Source organism: Epinephelus fuscoguttatus, linkage group LG9, assembly GCF_011397635.1.
Source record: "Epinephelus fuscoguttatus linkage group LG9, E.fuscoguttatus.final_Chr_v1".
NCBI classification, from domain to species: Eukaryota; Metazoa; Chordata; class Actinopteri; order Perciformes; family Serranidae; genus Epinephelus; species Epinephelus fuscoguttatus.
In genome coordinates, this window is record NC_064760.1 from 9,281,066 (window position 1) to 9,299,137 (window position 18,072).

General features: G+C 37.7%; 1 protein-coding gene across 6 annotated transcripts in view; it reads right to left on the reverse strand.

The window, feature by feature from the left end:
* Window positions 1-18,072, reverse strand: part of ldb2a (LIM domain binding 2a) — a 127,646-nt gene that overhangs the window by 26,248 nt on the left and 83,326 nt on the right. For all 6 annotated transcript variants that reach the window (XM_049585139.1, XM_049585137.1, XM_049585136.1 and 3 more), the window contains exon 4: window positions 5,108-5,230. In XM_049585139.1, coding sequence (XP_049441096.1) covers window positions 5,108-5,230 — 123 coding nt within the window. The remainder of the gene's footprint in view (window positions 1-5,107; window positions 5,231-18,072) is intronic.

Consider the following 18,072-nt stretch of genomic DNA (forward strand, 5'->3'; position numbering starts at 1 on the left):
GCATTTAAATTTTATTTTGAATACACACCGCTGTTTGTACTTTTAATACTTAAATGTATATTGAGTTTTAGTTTGTGTATACAACCACAAGTATCATTTATAACACCTTAAAACATCCTTTCTGAGAAAGATAAAGACAAAAACAGAGCAAAAATAGAACAGTCATGGTTGTAAATGTCAATTTTCAAAGCAACACATGAATTAATATCAAGTATCTTGAAGTTTATGTATCAGTTAGTCCAAATGTTTTGTCCACTGTTTCATAAATCATCCATTTCTTCCATTTACTAACAAAAACTTTTTCTCTCACTTTAAGGTGACTACTTCCTCCAAACAGACTTATTATTATGACCCACTTGGATATATTGTACAAAAACCTTGCTTACTGTTCACATGTAAATGTCTCTTTGTAGTCTGCAGACTGTATTACTTCTGCTTTTAATGTCTTTAACAGCTGTTGCATCTTTGTCATGCTGCATTATTTGTAACTAACTTTAAAAATAGAAATTTGAGTTGATTGATACGAAGCTGTTTGATACGAAGCTGTTTGAATTCTACACTGCTGCTGCAGCTGACGTGAGCACGAGGGAATGCTCGCTGTATGAGTGGGTGGGAGGTGGGTGTAGCAGATGTTTGGGAGGGGAAACTTCCAAAGTGTTTCATCTGTGTGCATTTATTCATTGTCTTTGTGTATTTTTACCGCCCCTAAGACAAGGAGATTAACCTTTCTGCAGTGGTGTAAAGTGAGTACATTCACTCCAGGACTTTACTTAAGTAGATTTTTGAGGTACTTTGATTTGATTATCTCAATAATTCAAGGGGAAATACCATACTTTTTACCCCAGTATATTTATTTTACAGCTAAAGTAACAAGTTTGCTAATTCAAAAATATTATGATCAGTTCATACAATATAAATTATGATTATAAACACAATAGTTTCTTAAAGATTACTACGATACATGCCAGCAGTGTACAGAATAATTCAACTGAGATTCAACTGAGCTTCAGGCACATAAAAAAATCAAACACTGTTTTGATCCCTAACAACAGATTCAAGATTCAAGAACTTTGTCATTATGCAAGCATGATGAAACTGCAAATGCGTCATCTTCAAATGATACCATACCATTAAAACTTCAAAGTCTTAGGGCTGTTAAAACTTCACACATATTCACAAAGAATAGAATAAGAAATGAATGTGCTGTAATGAGTTAGCATGATTAGTACTTTTAATTTTAAAATCGACAACATTTTTATGCACATTCTTCTGTACTTTTACTTCAGTAAGCTTAAAAAAATAATGACATTTACTTGTAAATGAGTACTTAAAATCTTGGTAATGTTACTTTTAGGATCTAGATACTTCCACTACTGATTTTTCTTTGGATAATAAAGTTATACCTGAACTTCAACAAACATAAGGGTTTCTGAAGGGACTTAATGAAGTCAAAGGTTTACTGCTGCCAAAAAGTGCTATTAAAGCCATCGTCAAGACATGAGTAACAAAAAAAGTAAAAAGACAGACTTCAATACAGATGAGTTTCTGAAGTCAGCATCTAGTGGGCGATATGGGAACTGCACATCAAGCTCTGTACTCTTGTCCTCATCATATATAGCAATTCCTGTTGGTCTCATGTTTCTCAGTCATTTTCCCTCAGGGGAACATTTTAAATTAAATGAAAAAATGCTGCATTTCTTTGACTCTAAGCAAGTATTTACACCGTGATGATGTATTTATTCTAAAGCTCCTGTTCGTCTTCTTCAGAAATACTTATTGTTTGATACTATTTCCATCTCTGAACACACACCTCTAGCATCTATCAAACTAATATCAAATACAGGCTGTTTCTTCATAAACTCCTGAAAACTAAAATAAGAACAAACTTTATTTCTTTTCCAAACAGTTCCTCTTGAGCGACTGTTAAAAAAAAAAACAGCAGTGGTTCAGCTCACATCAAAAACTGGGCCTTCCACAGTGGCTCCGTCTGTACTGGTATCTGCAGTTTTCTGACTCCCATGTGTCTGTATCTGCTTTCATTAGTCCAGGCAACGATCAAAAGACTGAACTAGCACTTCGCACACAAATCACTGAAGATCTGGCCAGGACCCACAATACCCCACAATATCCCACTCTCCAGGAATTAGTGTGAATGCCCACAGGGGCCAATTTATCGGTGAGTGAAATTCATATGAAGATTTGGCCAAAAAAAAGGAACCGGCTATACAGGCGAAGCTGCCTTTTACGCACACCTTTGGGTCCATGGGGGTAAATGGAAAATACTTGGAATGAATCTCGTTTTATTCATCAATCAAATGGGAGGAAATGCATGTATAGAAACTTTATTGGATATCACTGCTGAAAAAGAAAACTCATGTAAGAGGACTATAAACTATTGTTGTTCTTTTAGTCGTCTTCTTACCAAAGCCCTTTTCCAGAAATGAAATACGTCACATCGCCGGCTTCATCTAACTGTTAAAGTGATGGATTCTGTCATTCAGCAATTGGTGACTTTTATGTAAATGTTCCCTACGGCTTTTTACAAACCTGACAGGACATTTAGGGAAAGAGAGGAGGTGTCATTGCTGCTGTAAAACAGCTGTGAGTTGAAAAGTTTAATGATATGAAGACGGGAAAGTGTTTTCTGTTCTCCCACAGGCAGCATAACTGATTAATTTTAAAACTTATCTTTCCGTTGAGGCTTTAATTAATGACGATCTTGAGCGCGATGGACGCTCGGCCCTTCACTTTTCTTCGAGAGAATCTCCTAATAAATTTTCTCATCAATTATTAGGTAGCAAACTCGGCTGAATGTTTCTCAAAGTCTGACGTTAAGTTGGGAATTTCTATTTGCTCGTAAGCTGTGTGTAAAGCGTTTTGCTGGATATCCTTTCAAGTTGAAATAACTAAAATGAAAGAAAGGAGAAAGCTGGTTTAATTATTGTAGCTGTACGATACAATTTAAACTTCTTATGTTCTGTTAGCACTGCAAGAAAATACAAGAAAGACTTATCTGACTGACAAGAATCTCACAAACGAGGTAAATGCAGCTCATTCATACAGATCCAAGGTTTATAAAACTGATGTTATTTTCTTTGAGAATGGGTGATAATATTTAATCCTGCAAACAGGACTTACCTTCAGTTTTCCTTTGTGTATTTAATTATGTGCTAATGTACTAGCGTTAATCTAACAGCATCAGACTCAGACACGTGCGAAGAGAAGCGTTGCAGATGTGTTGGCAGGTCTGACCTTAAAGACTGCAGTCATGATGTAAAAGTGACTTATTCAGACATGACACCAACATGCACGTGTGAAAATCACATTTACGTAAAGTTGTGCCTGTCTGAAAGACGCTTAGAGGAATACTACAATCCCAACGTGATCATTTGTATATCAATGTGGGAAGAAACTGAACAAAGAATCTAGAAAAGGCAAACACTCTTCATGAATACAAGTCAAAGGGGTCCATGTTTAAACACAGCTAAATCAGTACTATTTAAAACACGTTCACATAAACCAGGGTGTCTACAAATATCAGGCAGTTAAATTCAATGTTTTGAAGACTTGTTCAAGACACCTTTAAACCAAATTAAGGACAGATTTTTGGACAAATCATGTTTAAATATTGACAGGCAAGTAGTATACAGAGATAAGTGTTATGTAGGAATATGGTCATTAGAGTGAGTTAAGTTAATCTACATTTTGCCAACAGGTAAATGCAAGTATGAAGTAAAATGACAGTATTGTAGTTTGTTTTAAGATTTGTAACACTAGAAATGTGGACTTGTACATAAAAAGGCTTCACTCATTTTCACAAAAGGAAATCAAAAAATGGATAAATGAAATTAGATAAAATGTTTGTAGTAGTTAAGACCTCACAAATCCAAGTTTAAGACTATTGTAACATTAAATTTAAGACTTTTTAAGGACCTGTAGACACCCTGTAAACAGCGCAGGTGCACTACTCCTCCGGGTGTGAGACTATTTATGCTAAAGTGTTTTAAATAGTCAGGTTGTGGCGAAAATTTTGAGCAAAAGTTTGGAAAGCCCCAATCATACGACTAGATAAAGGAGACTTGGATTATACTGCATGAGTTGTGTAAGGGTTTGTAAATGGATGTTTTGATAAAGTTTTGCTCTCTGGCATGTGACAAACAGTTTCTTGCTGAATTAAACGTAACACAGGGTGAGTAACTGATGTACAAATGGTCATTTGGGGGGTGAAGTATTCTTCAAATAGAGATCAGTAACCCCTTGGGCCCTTAAGAACCACTGTGTAGCACTGGGGCTAGTGTGAATGGACACCAGTTTATTAGGGACATTGAGCTGAAAGTAATTCAGTCTGATACAACAGTGCTGCAGTAAAACCTTCATAAAGGTTATAATAATCTGTTTGGTGCAGTTTGTAGTGCTGTTGAATTGCACTGGACTATACAGAGAGGTGTTTCTGTTATTTACAGTAGTCTGGCCTCATTGATTGAAATTGGGTGGTCACAAAAATAGAAACACCCCTACAACACTAATCAATCTGCAGCCTTAAACATCACCATAAAGATGAATCCACACCTCTCTTCATTACAACCCTCATGAAGGTTTATTGTGGGACTGCTGTATTAGACTACTTCAGTTTTGGGCCTTGAATGTTTTACTGTACCAATTTGGCTTCCTTTATTCACATTTTTAAAAACAGTGTTCTTTCCCCCTTACAGCCAAGCTGTATCGCACAGCTTCAGTTCAAAATCATTTGAAAACAGAAGACCTTCTGCGAGCTCCAGCTTCACTCCACAGCTCCAGTGACTAAATGTGTGTTACACTTAGTGGAATTAAGCAGATTATTCATTCGACCTTGTTTTTTTTTTTCCTCTCTCCCTTTTCAGACAAGGGCCCTTTTTTATCCTCGGTGGCCTTTGATGTCTGCAAATAAATTGGTTTGCAAAAATCCCTCCAAACTGCTTTGTTGGCGTTTAAATTTCATATGCTCATGAATAGCTTCTAAAAAGTGTCTTGGCAGAGAGCAGGGACCCTCGTTAGGATTCATAAAGTGACACCTAAAATGGGCAGACCAGGTTTTTTTCTCGTCGCGTGTCAATGATGTCACACTCACGTGCATGGCCAGGATGCTGCGGGGGATGAGCTCTCGGTACTGCCGGATGGTAAAGTGCCACGTCTTGATCCTCATCAGATCATCAAAGGCAAACTCCAGTATCAAACGACCCTCTGTACAAACCTGGACAAAGATCAAATAGTTAGTGTTACTTTACATTTCTCCATCTCTTCCAGTAATCTTTAACCGGCTGGCAGGCGGCCGTCAGCTGATTTGGACGCAGACAAAAAACAAATCAGTGTTTATTGGCCGGGCGTGATTTTGATAAAAAACGCTGGAAGGGTTTCGTCTCCGTTTTGGAATTTGTTCAAGGACTTTGTAGAATGGAGCGAGCTATTATGCTCCCAATATTTACTCTGCTCGCTTCCCTCATTCAGAGCATCTGTCCTTGGGCCTCTCAACCATCCAGCTATTTCTAAAATGTGAAAATAAATGTAATCTGGAGAGGGGTGTGTTTACACCAGAGACAAAGGAACTTCAGGTCAGAGAGAGTTGCCAATTAGGAGGAGAGAGGGAGAGACAGAGAGAGAAACAGTGAGGGGAAAAAAACATTTTTTCGCCCCTTTAGCTGAATTCAGCGCTTGCCGGGGCCCTCGCGCTTCTCCCATATTTCGTTGCTGTGACAACCAGGGAGAGAGAGAGGAGAGAGAGAAACGGAGAGACAGACAGAGAGAAGGGGAAAAAAATCAGCTGATTAGTTGGCATGGCAACGGCAAAGATGTAATCCCACCAGACACACTCTAATCAATGCCCCCAGCGCAGATGGTCTCCTGAGGATCAGCAAGAAAGAGGCTAGCGGCCATATTGCACCCCCCCCACCCCCCACCCCCTCCTCACCATCACCACCACCATAACCCCACCTCCCCCCCAAACCCTCGTTCCCCACTTCCCACCCACCCATCTACCCCTGCTGGTCACGTGCTCCGACGCTAACTCCAACACACACACACACACACACACACACACACACACACACACACACACACAAAAAAGTATAAATAGAATCTCGAATGCTCCAAAAAAGCCCCTGAATGCAGAGCTGCTGTCTCGACTGTAAAATGTGGATTCTGTATAATGTTCTCACTCTTTGTGCAACGGTGCGTTTCCAGAGTTATTCAACCAACACGAGATTACAATAAAGTACATATAGAGAGAGTTTTGTTCCATAATGTGACACCTACTATTAGAGAGACCTGATTATAATATATGGAGAAAGACAGAAAGTTTTGAAAGACAGTAGCTGCACTTTTATTTCTTGTATTTGGACAATATTAACCCTGAACCTTGTCCTCTATTACATATCTCTATTACTCTTTTAAATGCACATGCCTCATGCACAGCGCTGTCAGTCTTTAAAACTTGGTGCAGGTGATGGCAGGAAACATCAGACTGATAGAAATTAAGCAAATGCACTGCACACAAGAGGGCTGCTTCTTCTTTTAATTTAGTCTTCATTTGAAATCGTTGAATGGTTTCTGTTATAACTATGGGAAAAATAAGTGACAGTAAAATATCTAACTCTAAATTACTGTGTATTGAATTTTATATAATATATTCTACTTCTTTATTATTGTGGGTTTGTATCCCATTACATGCTGTATCATGGTATTTTACTATATTTCCATTATATTCTGAATGTATATATATATGTATATTTTAAAGTATTGTATTGTTACAATACAGAGGGTGCATACTGCACAAACTGTTGGGCGTGAGTGGGGGATCAATACAGTTTAATATCATGATATTTTGTGTGAGAATATTGTATCTATACATGGCACCAAGTATCTTTTTTACCATATAAATTATTAATATCGCAAATACAAATTAAACATTTGGCAGCCTACTAGAATGATAAAATCAATTGCTTTTTTCAGTCCACTGAATACATTTTGCTGCAAAAATAAGTATTATTTGAACAGACTGAAAACTTTATCTTAACAGATGTTGGCAAAGTTTTCCTTTGAGGACATAAATAGCCGTTTTAAATAAGCAATGAATCACAATATATCACAATATATGTTATTGCAATATTCAGCATATCACAAAACTTTGAAAAAAAATCACAATAATTATTTTATTCTATTTCATTTAACCTTAATTTAACCAGAAAAAAACTCTTCAGGTTAATAATCTCTTTTTCAAGAGTGTCGTGAAGGCCTCTGGGGATTCCAACACCTAAATACTGCTATATAAGTTAATACACTGTCATTTATAGTGTATTTAGTGTTGATGCTTATGCCTATATTCACATACATACACAGAACTTGCAATGCATATACTGTATATAGATTTTTAATGTCATCTCTCACTTCTTTTTCTTCCATATTTCATTCAAATAGTTCTTTATTAGTCGTCTTTCTTCATCTATCTACTTGTCTCTGTGTTGACACGTGACTCAGGGTCAATAAAGTTTTGCCTCTTCTTAAATATTTACTGGGGTATTTATATTTTTATTTCATCTTAAAAAAATATGCAGCATTTTTGGAAATTAACACTTTCACTCTCTGACTGACACAGTTCAGTGCTGATACAGTGGTTTTACATGTAAACATCTGCGCAGTTGGATAATGGGCTTGTCTGAGCTTGATAAGTGTGGATTAGACTAAAGCAACATTGGGAAATAATCCTGTGTGTTTAATGGACAATGAAAATGGCCTTTATCTTATTTTTTTATTTTTATATTTAGTCTTATTCCAACAGCAGTTTGTCTGACAGCTGACCTCAGAGCTCAGAATGAAAGGATGGATGCAACATGACTTGTAACACCCCCCAAAGTATGTAAATAAAATCAGTACAGGAACTCAAAGTGTGGGTTTAAACCATATATCTCCAATTTTGGTGATTTTTAAATAAACTTAAGGTGTTCATTTATGAATTTTTCTACTTCTAAAGTTAAATAAATCACCTTAAAACCCATTGAATTATCTGAAACATGTATTTCCTTAGCTCAAAGAAAGTTGATATTTTGGAGAGACATGGATTTCACAGGACAGAGTTTTATAATTGACTGATATTAATTATTTTGCAAAATAAAGTACAAGAAACAACAACATATATTTGTGTATAATAAACATATGTATGCATATTATTGAAGTTTTGACTCCCAAATTATCACTTTACCCCCCGGGGTTCTCAGCCCATGTTGAATTATAAGACGGAATATTGTAATTAATCCACTAGTACTTAAATTGCTATTGAAAGCTGTAAAAAAAAAAAAAAAAAAAGAAAGAAAAAGAAAATAAAGCAGCTGTGACTTTGGTGTTTTTCTTGTCCTCCTTTGAAATGAAATGCATCATGGTCATTATGTGTGTGGATGAGTTTTCTGCCCTTTGGGCTGCTGAAACCTATTAAAAGAGCAAATACTTAGGCATGTATGAGGAAATAAGTACTTCTTTACATCATTACTGAGAGTGTACTTTTTGTAGATTTATAGTATTTAGCCACCAGCGGTGAAATAACTTGAATTGTGAGCCAGTGTCTTATGATGCTTTCAGGTGCAGTAGCCTACAGTGAAACAACGCTGCACTATTGATTTCTTTTTCCATAGTGCCAACTGTGTCTTTAGCATTGCCTCCACTATTGCTCTTATTTCTCTCCCCAGAAGCTTTCTGCCTCTCTCTAACCAATAAATGAATTGGCAAAGCAGCTAAATCAGAACCAGAATAAGAATCACCTTAATTGCCAAGTGCAATAAATGTGCAGGAATTTGTCTTAGTGGCACTGGTGCAGAGATATATTAACCACAAATACAACCAAGGCAGCCCTTTTTTTCCACAGACTCCAGCGTAGATTCAATCATACAAAGCTATTTATTTCTCCATACCGAGAGAGAATTGGTTAAAATCTAATATTTCTCACAATGGCTGTAACCATTTTTTAGCTAAATAATGTTCCCTTATGAAAACTAAAAGGAGGAAAATCCCCCTGAATTAAAAAGTGGTCCATTAAATGGTACAGCCCCTCACAGAGAGTCCCCATTGATTTAAGAGCAGGGTCATAAATCTTCCACACAACGGGGCTGAGATCAGGGGATCTCCGGCTCAAAAGAGCAAGAAAAGAATAACAGCGTCCTGCTGCTGGGACACTATTCAATACTGTACCCAAACATGACAATCAATTAACAACAGAGGAGCTGAAGGTCATTAAATCGATTATTATGAGCAGTCATGACTGCTTCTGGAGAATATAAATAGGATCAAAGTTGACTAAATATGCTCAATTATGGCGACAAGCTGCTGACAGGCTTTATAATACTGCACCTCGACACCACCTCCTGAATCAGTGCATGTGGAGCTTAAGATGAAAGCATATATAGGTATTTAAAGAAAATGTACATATAAAGAGTGTTACTGTCAGTATGTTGAGTTTAGAGCTCGTAAGACAAGTCAATTCAAGTCAAGTCACCAGATTATCACCACAGATTTAATCAGAAACACTTCTGCTAATCATTTAATTTCATATTTGTTTATTTATTTGTTTGTTTGATTTGTTTTCTTAAATTTGTATGATAGCTACCTGCCTTTGGTTTTCAACCACTGGTCGGTGGTTTACAATTCTCAAATCTTTGCACTCAAGTCCCAAGTGAAGACTGACAGGTCTTGTGTCGAGTCCCAAGTCCTTAACTTTGAGTTTTGAGTCCTCAACAAGTCATGGTGCGCTCTTCACCAAATGTTATGCCATTTTAACAACAGAATAATCATATAAGAAACTTACAAAAACAATAATATGATTTATGAAATTTGGATAACAAGTGTAAAACAAGTTAGTTGGAAGTTGTTGCAACTCCATCTGTATTTTTCAACCTGCATATTTGGCATACTGCTTTTTTGTTGACCACCGGGTAGCCTCATTTTTGTACATGAAAGAAATTATCTTTGCTATCATTTTTCCAACAGGCACCCAGTAACGTGGCTTTAATGGCAAGTGATCAGAATGGTTCAAACAAAGTGGACCTGGAGAACAATGAGAGTCATTGTGTGCCGGAGATGAACAGTGTTAATGTCAGATGATTTAAGAAATTAAGGGAAATAAATTGATCTGTGGCAAACTTTTTAAATAGCATGTTTTTTTAATCTTTGGGCTTGGAGGAAGGTATCAAGTACTTCCAAGTCAAAAGGCTCAACTCTAAGTAAGGTCACAAGTCATTAGCGTTAAAGTCCAAGTCGAGTTGCAAGTCTTTTTTAATTTTGTCAGGTCAAGTCTAAAATCATCAAATTTGTGAGTCTAGTCTGACTCGAGTGCACACCTCTGAAACAACAATGTGAATATGTCAAATAGGAACCTGTGTTTTTACTGGGTTTTTTTAATCAATATTTTGCAAATCAAACAATTGATCTATTAATCAATAATGAAAATAATCATTAGTAGCAGTCGTAGTTGAGTTACAGCAGCTGTATAAAGATGCTATTGGATACTTTCCCTCAACATGACAACCAACTTACAAATTACAACTTAATAATTCAACAGCTTGAATGAACTTGAAATCAATTAAAATGTTTTTTAGGATAAACATGGTGTGATTGTGTACTGCAGAATATAGTTCATACTTATGAGTAGTATATATCTGGAGATTCCCCGTGGCCTTATTATTAAGATTAAATATATCCAGTAAATGCAGCACTGCTGGTTTTATTGCAGCATTTGTTGAGTCCTCACCTCTCTCGCTCTCTATCTTTCCATGTTTCTTAAATGCTCCTCCTGTCATTTGTCAGAAAGGGTTAAAATGTCAAAAAAAATCTGAACCTAATCTTAAAAATTGGTATTTAATCAAATGCACAACTGTCAGAAATGTGAATATATGAATGAACCTGAATTACAAAGTGGTAGACTCCTGCATGCGGCTTGTGCAAACTGTATTGAAAAGGCAGCTATTTTATGTCCAAAGACCTTCACCAGGAATTAAATGAAGTGTACAAAAAGATGAGTACACATTCAGCAGTTCATCTAAATGCACAATGCATACATGAAAAGATCAATGCAGGTCACTGCGTATGCAACTCAATAAAAACCTGAGGAATGAATGAGGAAAAAGCAACACAAAATAACTACATGAGTGTAGAAATAAGGAAGGGAGAAGTCTCTATCATAATATAATCAAAACAAAACATGTGACAGTGCAGATAAATCAAGTCAAGCTCCACTGTAGTTAAAGAAACTGGGTCGTGTTAATTTACAGTATTAAAAGGAGTGTTAGCAGCTTGTTGCTACAGTTGAGTCTCTCAGTTAATTCTGATCCTATTTATATTATCCAGAGGAAGTGATGAATGCTGTACAGTTCATAATTAATAACCGTCAGCAGCACATGAAGGTACAATACTGATTTTATTGCTTCTATCATATTTGCGTACAATTGGGACAAATATATTTAAAAGTTTAACCACTGATAAAGGTAGATTATTTCAAGTGTTAAGATAAATATAATTTAGTGTCCAAAATTATAACAAAAGTGAGGTGACAATTCAAAATAAGCCTGAAAAACTACAACCCAAGCAGAGCTCAGAAAAACACACACAGCTGATAACACATCCACTAGTCAATTTCTCCACTCAGGGAATTAAATTCACTTGAGCTGAGATCACCGTGTCACGAACTCGCCTTTTGCTCTTTGCTCGCCTCCCAGCGTGAAGAAACCCCCAACTGGGCACCGGTAACAAGGGCCGTGCCCTCCGAGCTAACACACACTGGCCAGGGAAAGCAAAGCCTGCTGGGTAGTGAAAAGAGGTGCTGGGATGCCGGGGGCCGCTGGGAGGTTGGGGGGCTTTTGGTCAAATTGGCACCCTGTGTCACCTTGTCAACACCTCGCCGCCCTGCAAAACCTGCACGCATTGTTCACAAGCACCCGGGTAGCACTGCACACTCTTAGCACCCTGTTAACTCCAGCGATTCGTTAGTGTGTAGCATCCCGCCAGGTGAGTAACGATGAGGAGAGACAGAGAGAGCACAACACTTGCTTCTTTACATCATCCATCCTCAACCATTGACTTAACAAACCATATCTTACCATTTATCTATTCATTTTTTAATGATCTGCATTGGATTATTTATTTTTCTGTCATTATCGTACACAATTTGTTACATTTTTAGAACAAAACTTGCATAATCTGCTTTGTGCTTTGAGGATAAATCTGGTTTATTACAACTTGAGTCGATTTTCACAGTTTTGGCAATTACTTCTATGGGTGATTATCCGGGAACCAGGGATTGACTGATTATCAGCCACAATATTCAGCATTTTTATGATTATTGGAATCATTATCCTTTATCTGATTGTCAATAAAATATATCAATTAAAAAACGGCTACTTTGGCTCTGATGCCACTGCCTCTCTAGCCTCTTTAACACGTCTAAGGTGGGGATGTCATGCAGTTATTCCGCCTCACCATTTTGTACAAAAGGTATGATCATGGAAGAGGTGGAAAGAACTGTTTCATCTTTGAGAAACAGAGGTAGTGACAGCACCAAATCGACATCTGCGCAACAAGGACAGCCGGCAGAACAGGACGGATGTGACGTATTGAGGACGTGTTATGTGAGCAGCTAACTTAAAGAAGAAGAACAGCAGCCAACTGTCCGCAAACTGGGGAAACAGAGAGGTCCGATAGCTCCTTACCCTCTGAGCAGAGGACGAGATCAATTCTCAAATAACAGGGATGGTAATAATCGTTAGTGCCATGGTAATCTATTATTAATGTTTAGAAAATGCTGCCGGCGGCATATGTTTTTGCTTTGGGAACACCAGCATGCTGTTAAAAATGACACACTGAGGTGGAATTATGTCGACATTGTTTGGTTCTGTATTAAAAAGCAAATGTGGCATAATGAAGGGTCTTCGTTGTGGCCGAATCGCAGGACCTCTGACTAAATGGGGCTCCTGTCTGTAGTCTCACTCACAGCACAGAGACTTGAGTCTGCAGTGTAGTTCATACACTTCACTGATAACCCAGAGAATTATACAATAACACTGAGCTTTTTGATCAAAGAAAATTTTTGTATTGCATCAAAACTACAGTCCATACTCTTTCTTCCCCTCTCTTTGGATGGATGCACTAAAGAAAAGGTCTGAGAGGGCAGTATGGGAGTATTATAATAACCAACACCAGGGAGGGCAGACTGCAATACATACAAAGAAGGTGTCAGCATCTTTTTAAAGATAATGATTCTCCTTTGCAGCATTTAATTAAACATAAACTTAAAGGCATTTATAACAAGTTCTGTATTGGAGTTTGTGTTATTCTTGATTTTAAAGCTAAGATTTCCAGTTTTACTGCAATGTATCAGTTCCAGTTTCCTTAAATACTAATAGTATTGGTATCAGCCCCGTAAAAAACACTGCTAGTGGACCCCTACTGGGAACATGGTGATATCACTACAATTAAGTCAGACAGGCTGAGAAACACAAGCCAAGACAATCAGACACAGTGTAAACAAGGTCACAGTTTAACCAAATTATTTACCAGTGGTTCCAAAAGTGGGTTCCTTCAGGATTTATTTTTACATTCTTTATCATTTTTATAACAATTCTATGTGTGAGGAAAACGTAATGATAAAATAAGCACCATAATAAAAACCCTGTTAAATACAAAGTTATGCTGCAGCTCAGGTTGGTGACATGACAGCTTATGGGTGCCAGTGTGTGGATCATGAATGTTACAGATGCACAGAGCTGCTTAAGGAAAGATGCTGATACATGTTGAAAAATCCATATGACGAGAGCCCTGTTTTGAGACTAATCATGTATCTTAAGCATCTTATTTTGGAGTGAAACCAACAGCTTGCACACATAGAATTCACAGTTACTCCAAAACCAAACAACTCATACAACATTATTTTTGTTATCACATCGCGACTGACTTGAAATACAACAGTCACATCAGCGGACTCATTTTAGTTACGCGCGCACATGTCATAAAGCAGCGAGCTGGTTGGAAACGCTCATCATAGCGGCTGGAAATAGGGCTGCAACTAACGATTATTTTCAATGTCGACTAATCTGTCGATTATTTCTTCGATTAGTCGACTAATCATTTTTATCAAAAAATGTGTTAAAATGTTGAAAAATGTCGGTCTGTCTCTCCCAAACCCCAAAATTATGTCATCTAATGTCTTGTTTCGTACTCACGCCAAAGGGTTTTAGTTCACCGTCATGGGAGAGTGTGTAAAGCTGCCAATACTTGAACATAAGAAGCTGCAATAAGAGTATTTTGGGGTACTTTTATAGTACTTTTCTATGAAAAATGACTCAAACCGATTAGTCGACTACTAAAATAGTCACCGATTATTTTAATAGTCGATTAGTCGTCGATTAGTCAACTAATCGTTGCAGCCCTGGCTGGAAATATTCCCGTTACTTTGGTTATTTCGGGAGGAAAGATGACAAGAACACTGCTGCTGCAGGATGTTGGACAAAAACTCTTTCCACTGCGAAAAACACGTCCTTAAACCTAGAGTCTGAAACATCTCGACCACTACTCATGACAGCACAACAACGTGAAGCTCCAAGAAAGTCAGCTACAGTCCTACACTGGCTAAAAAACAAAGAACAAGACAAAGAATTAATGAAGCTTATTGCTGGATATGTTGTGGATGAAATGTTGCTCCATGAGTGACTCTCCGTCTTTTGGGCAGAGCGTTGGGGGAAAAAAAACGTTTACAGGCAACTGAAGACCTCCAGGTAAATAGAGGCTATCTAGCCTTAGCTACACTTTACAGCGATTAACTTGACATTCACACAGAGACACATCTGAATTTTGGGGGACATACGAATTTATCAATTTTATGGAGTGTAACAGAAAAGTAATATAATGAGTAGTGTAAGAGATTACTGTTGGCAGGAAGTAATAAGCAAAGTAATATTACTTTAGAAAAGAGTAACAAGTAATGAGTGGTATGTTACATTTTTAGAGTAACGAGCCCAACACTGCCTGGACTCCTGTATATTTCCTATGCGCACACCAAGGATCACAATGAAAGCTAGTCTTGGACTTCATTGTTTTACCCTTGACCTTTATGTTGTTGTGTGATTTGATGTCCTTTCTCTCATAACGTCAGATAAACTACGATCATCTGACTGCGGGTGTTTCTGTCCTTGTGTGACGTCTCATTCCACATCTCAGCAATTAATTTGGTGACTTGTTATTACTGACGGGAACGATGGCAAAAACTACAAAAATAAAAGACACAAATTGCAATGAATCAGAGTTATTTTTTAAGTAAAACCAAATCTGAATTTCGAAAGAGAAAGAGAGATAGAGATGGAGAGAGGGAGACGAGCGAAGAAGAAGACAGATACAGGCGGAGAGAGAGAGAGAGACTGGGAGAGCAAGAGAGCGAGTTGGGAGCTGGGGATGATTTCTCTAGGGATGAAGGATGCGAGTGTGTGTGCATGTGTGTGTAAGTGTGTGTGTTGAGGGTGCGGGGGGGGGGGGGGGGGTTGAGAAGAAGAAGAAGAAGAAGGGGGGGGATGAGAGAGAGCGGTGGTGGTGTAGTGAGAGCGAGGGGAGAATGAGCGAGTCAGGCAGGGGGATGAGAGAGAGGAGGAGGAGGATGGTGGGAGGAGGGGGTGGTGGTGGTGGTGGTTGAGGAAAGCGAGGCGAGGCAGAGCTGATTGAGATTCGGGCCTCCAGAGCTGCAGGCTCGCTGCTGCTGCTGGGAGCTCAGGGAGAACACGCTCAGTTATTGGAATTCTTTTTTCTTTTTTCTAATGAATTAATTCTTCTCATCCAATTTAGGTGAAGATGAAAAGAGAGCAGCGCTGCGAGCATCAAATTTAGCTTTTTGTTGACCGGGCCTGGGCCGTTCTGTTTCTGTTCTGTACGGTTAATATCGGACACTCGTAATATATTAAGGGCTTTTTCTTTTTTGTTCCTTTTGGGGAGCCTTGTTTACAAAAACCAAACAACGGCAACATAAAAAGACATTTCCTGTGTGTGTTATTGGGGATGTTTCATAACCATTTACTGATATGATAAGACAAAGAGCTGTCCCCCACCCCCCCTGCACAAACACCCATTCACACAAAACAACCACCACATGAATACAAAATCATGTCCCCTCCAAATGTACGGAACAAAAAAAAAGATATGACCTCGTGAACCCCCTCGACACAAACCCACATGTAGGCAGCCATGCATGTAAACATACACCAACATCCACTCAGACACTGGAACTGAGGTAAACACCTGTCACATCTGAAATAATGGTGAGATTTGACTTTGGTATGCTAAATAAAGGTCCTGCACTCCCCTTCTCAAAATCGTTTTCATGTGTTAATATTTTTTTCGTCAGCGTTCATATCAAAACGTGACGTATTACAACATGTTGCTTAATTGTGAGAATGTTTTACTTTAAATAACCCTGTCTCCTACAAATTACATTTGTATATTACGAAATTGTTTTCATAATTATGTTTTGGTGACAACGTAATCACGGTCTGGGTTATGTTCAGAGACATTTCTTTGAGTTAATGAAACACTGTGTTTATGTCCAGGGCTGGATTTGCAGAGAGGTGGAGTGGGTGGATGGTGGACATTGTGCAGGACTGTGACACCCGGATCGCATCCAAACTCCTGTCGTAGATTTAGCCAACAAAAGCACTTTGGTTAAGGTTACGGAAAGACTGTGAGTTTGGAAAGGGTGGCTAAGGCTAAGGCTAAGACACAGTAAGGGTGTATGTTTATATGAAAAATGTTAACATAATGTAAGAATGTAAATGTTTTTAATTTATAAAGTTAATTATAAGTCTCCAAAGTCTGTGCAGTACGCAGACCCTGTTCAGTCCTACAAATGTCAAGCCAAAATCATATCACAGGGAGTTGGGGTGGACAATATGGCCCTAAAATAATATCATAATATTTCAGGGTATTTTTGCGATAATGATATTCTTGGTGATATGACAAATTAGTAAATAAATATTTTATTATTGATTTAAGACCATACAATTGCAGAAAAAGTGATAAAGTTTTACATGCTTGTGCCATGCTTGTTGTTGCCGTGGATAACAGTATGACACCAATATGTCAACGAGTCAAAATATTGCGAGTATACAATTTTTTATATAATATTAAGAATTATACATGTATTATCGTGAACGAGATGATATCCCTTAACAGGGAGCATTAAATCAGAAACACTAACGTCAGTGATCAATTTACGGCCCATGTGCCAGACCATTTTTTTTATTTTATGTATTTTCTTAAACAGAGCTAGCTTATATAAAGTTCTGGGTTAAGCCCCAAATGTCCTTAAATCCTAGAAAGCCCCTGCATAGAGCTGACCTGTGCAGGGCTGCTGCGACTGGATGTAACTCTTGGCAAAATTAGTGAGAACAGCAAACGTCAAAAGGTTAAAAACAGGCTGTACATTTATATTATAAAAAGATAAATATTATCAATGTTTGTTAAATGGCCGCTGGTCTCCTGTCAGTTTGCAAAAGTGTCCCCAGGCAAAGTAAGATGAGTATCACTGACTTAACATGAACAAGTAGACCATCAATAGGAGATGATCATATTTAATATTATATAGTTTTAGTTAGGCTCTTATACAGAGCACTTGTCTGTGTAATGTGTATTTTAAATAGTCATGCACAAGTGTAGGTATAAAGGGGAACCCCACTGAGGACAATATTATCTTATTACATACAAAACAGAATCAGTGTATTGTATGAAAACATTCTGATGAAGATATGCTAAATATATTTTTGAGGCAACTTAGAAACAGCATACACTTAATAACCAAATGCACAAAATGGTTCCAAAATACCATTTGTTTAGGTTACAGTATGCATTTATGTGAAAAAAAAGATTATCAGTCGATATGTCGTTATCAGACATGTTTAAGCTGTCAAATATCAACATTGACATCTGCCCAAAAAAATCTAATATTGTTCGAGCTTTAGTGTAAACTGCAAGTTACTTATAACAAGATCCCAATTCAGCTTTAAAGCTAACAACAAAAAGCTGTCAGAA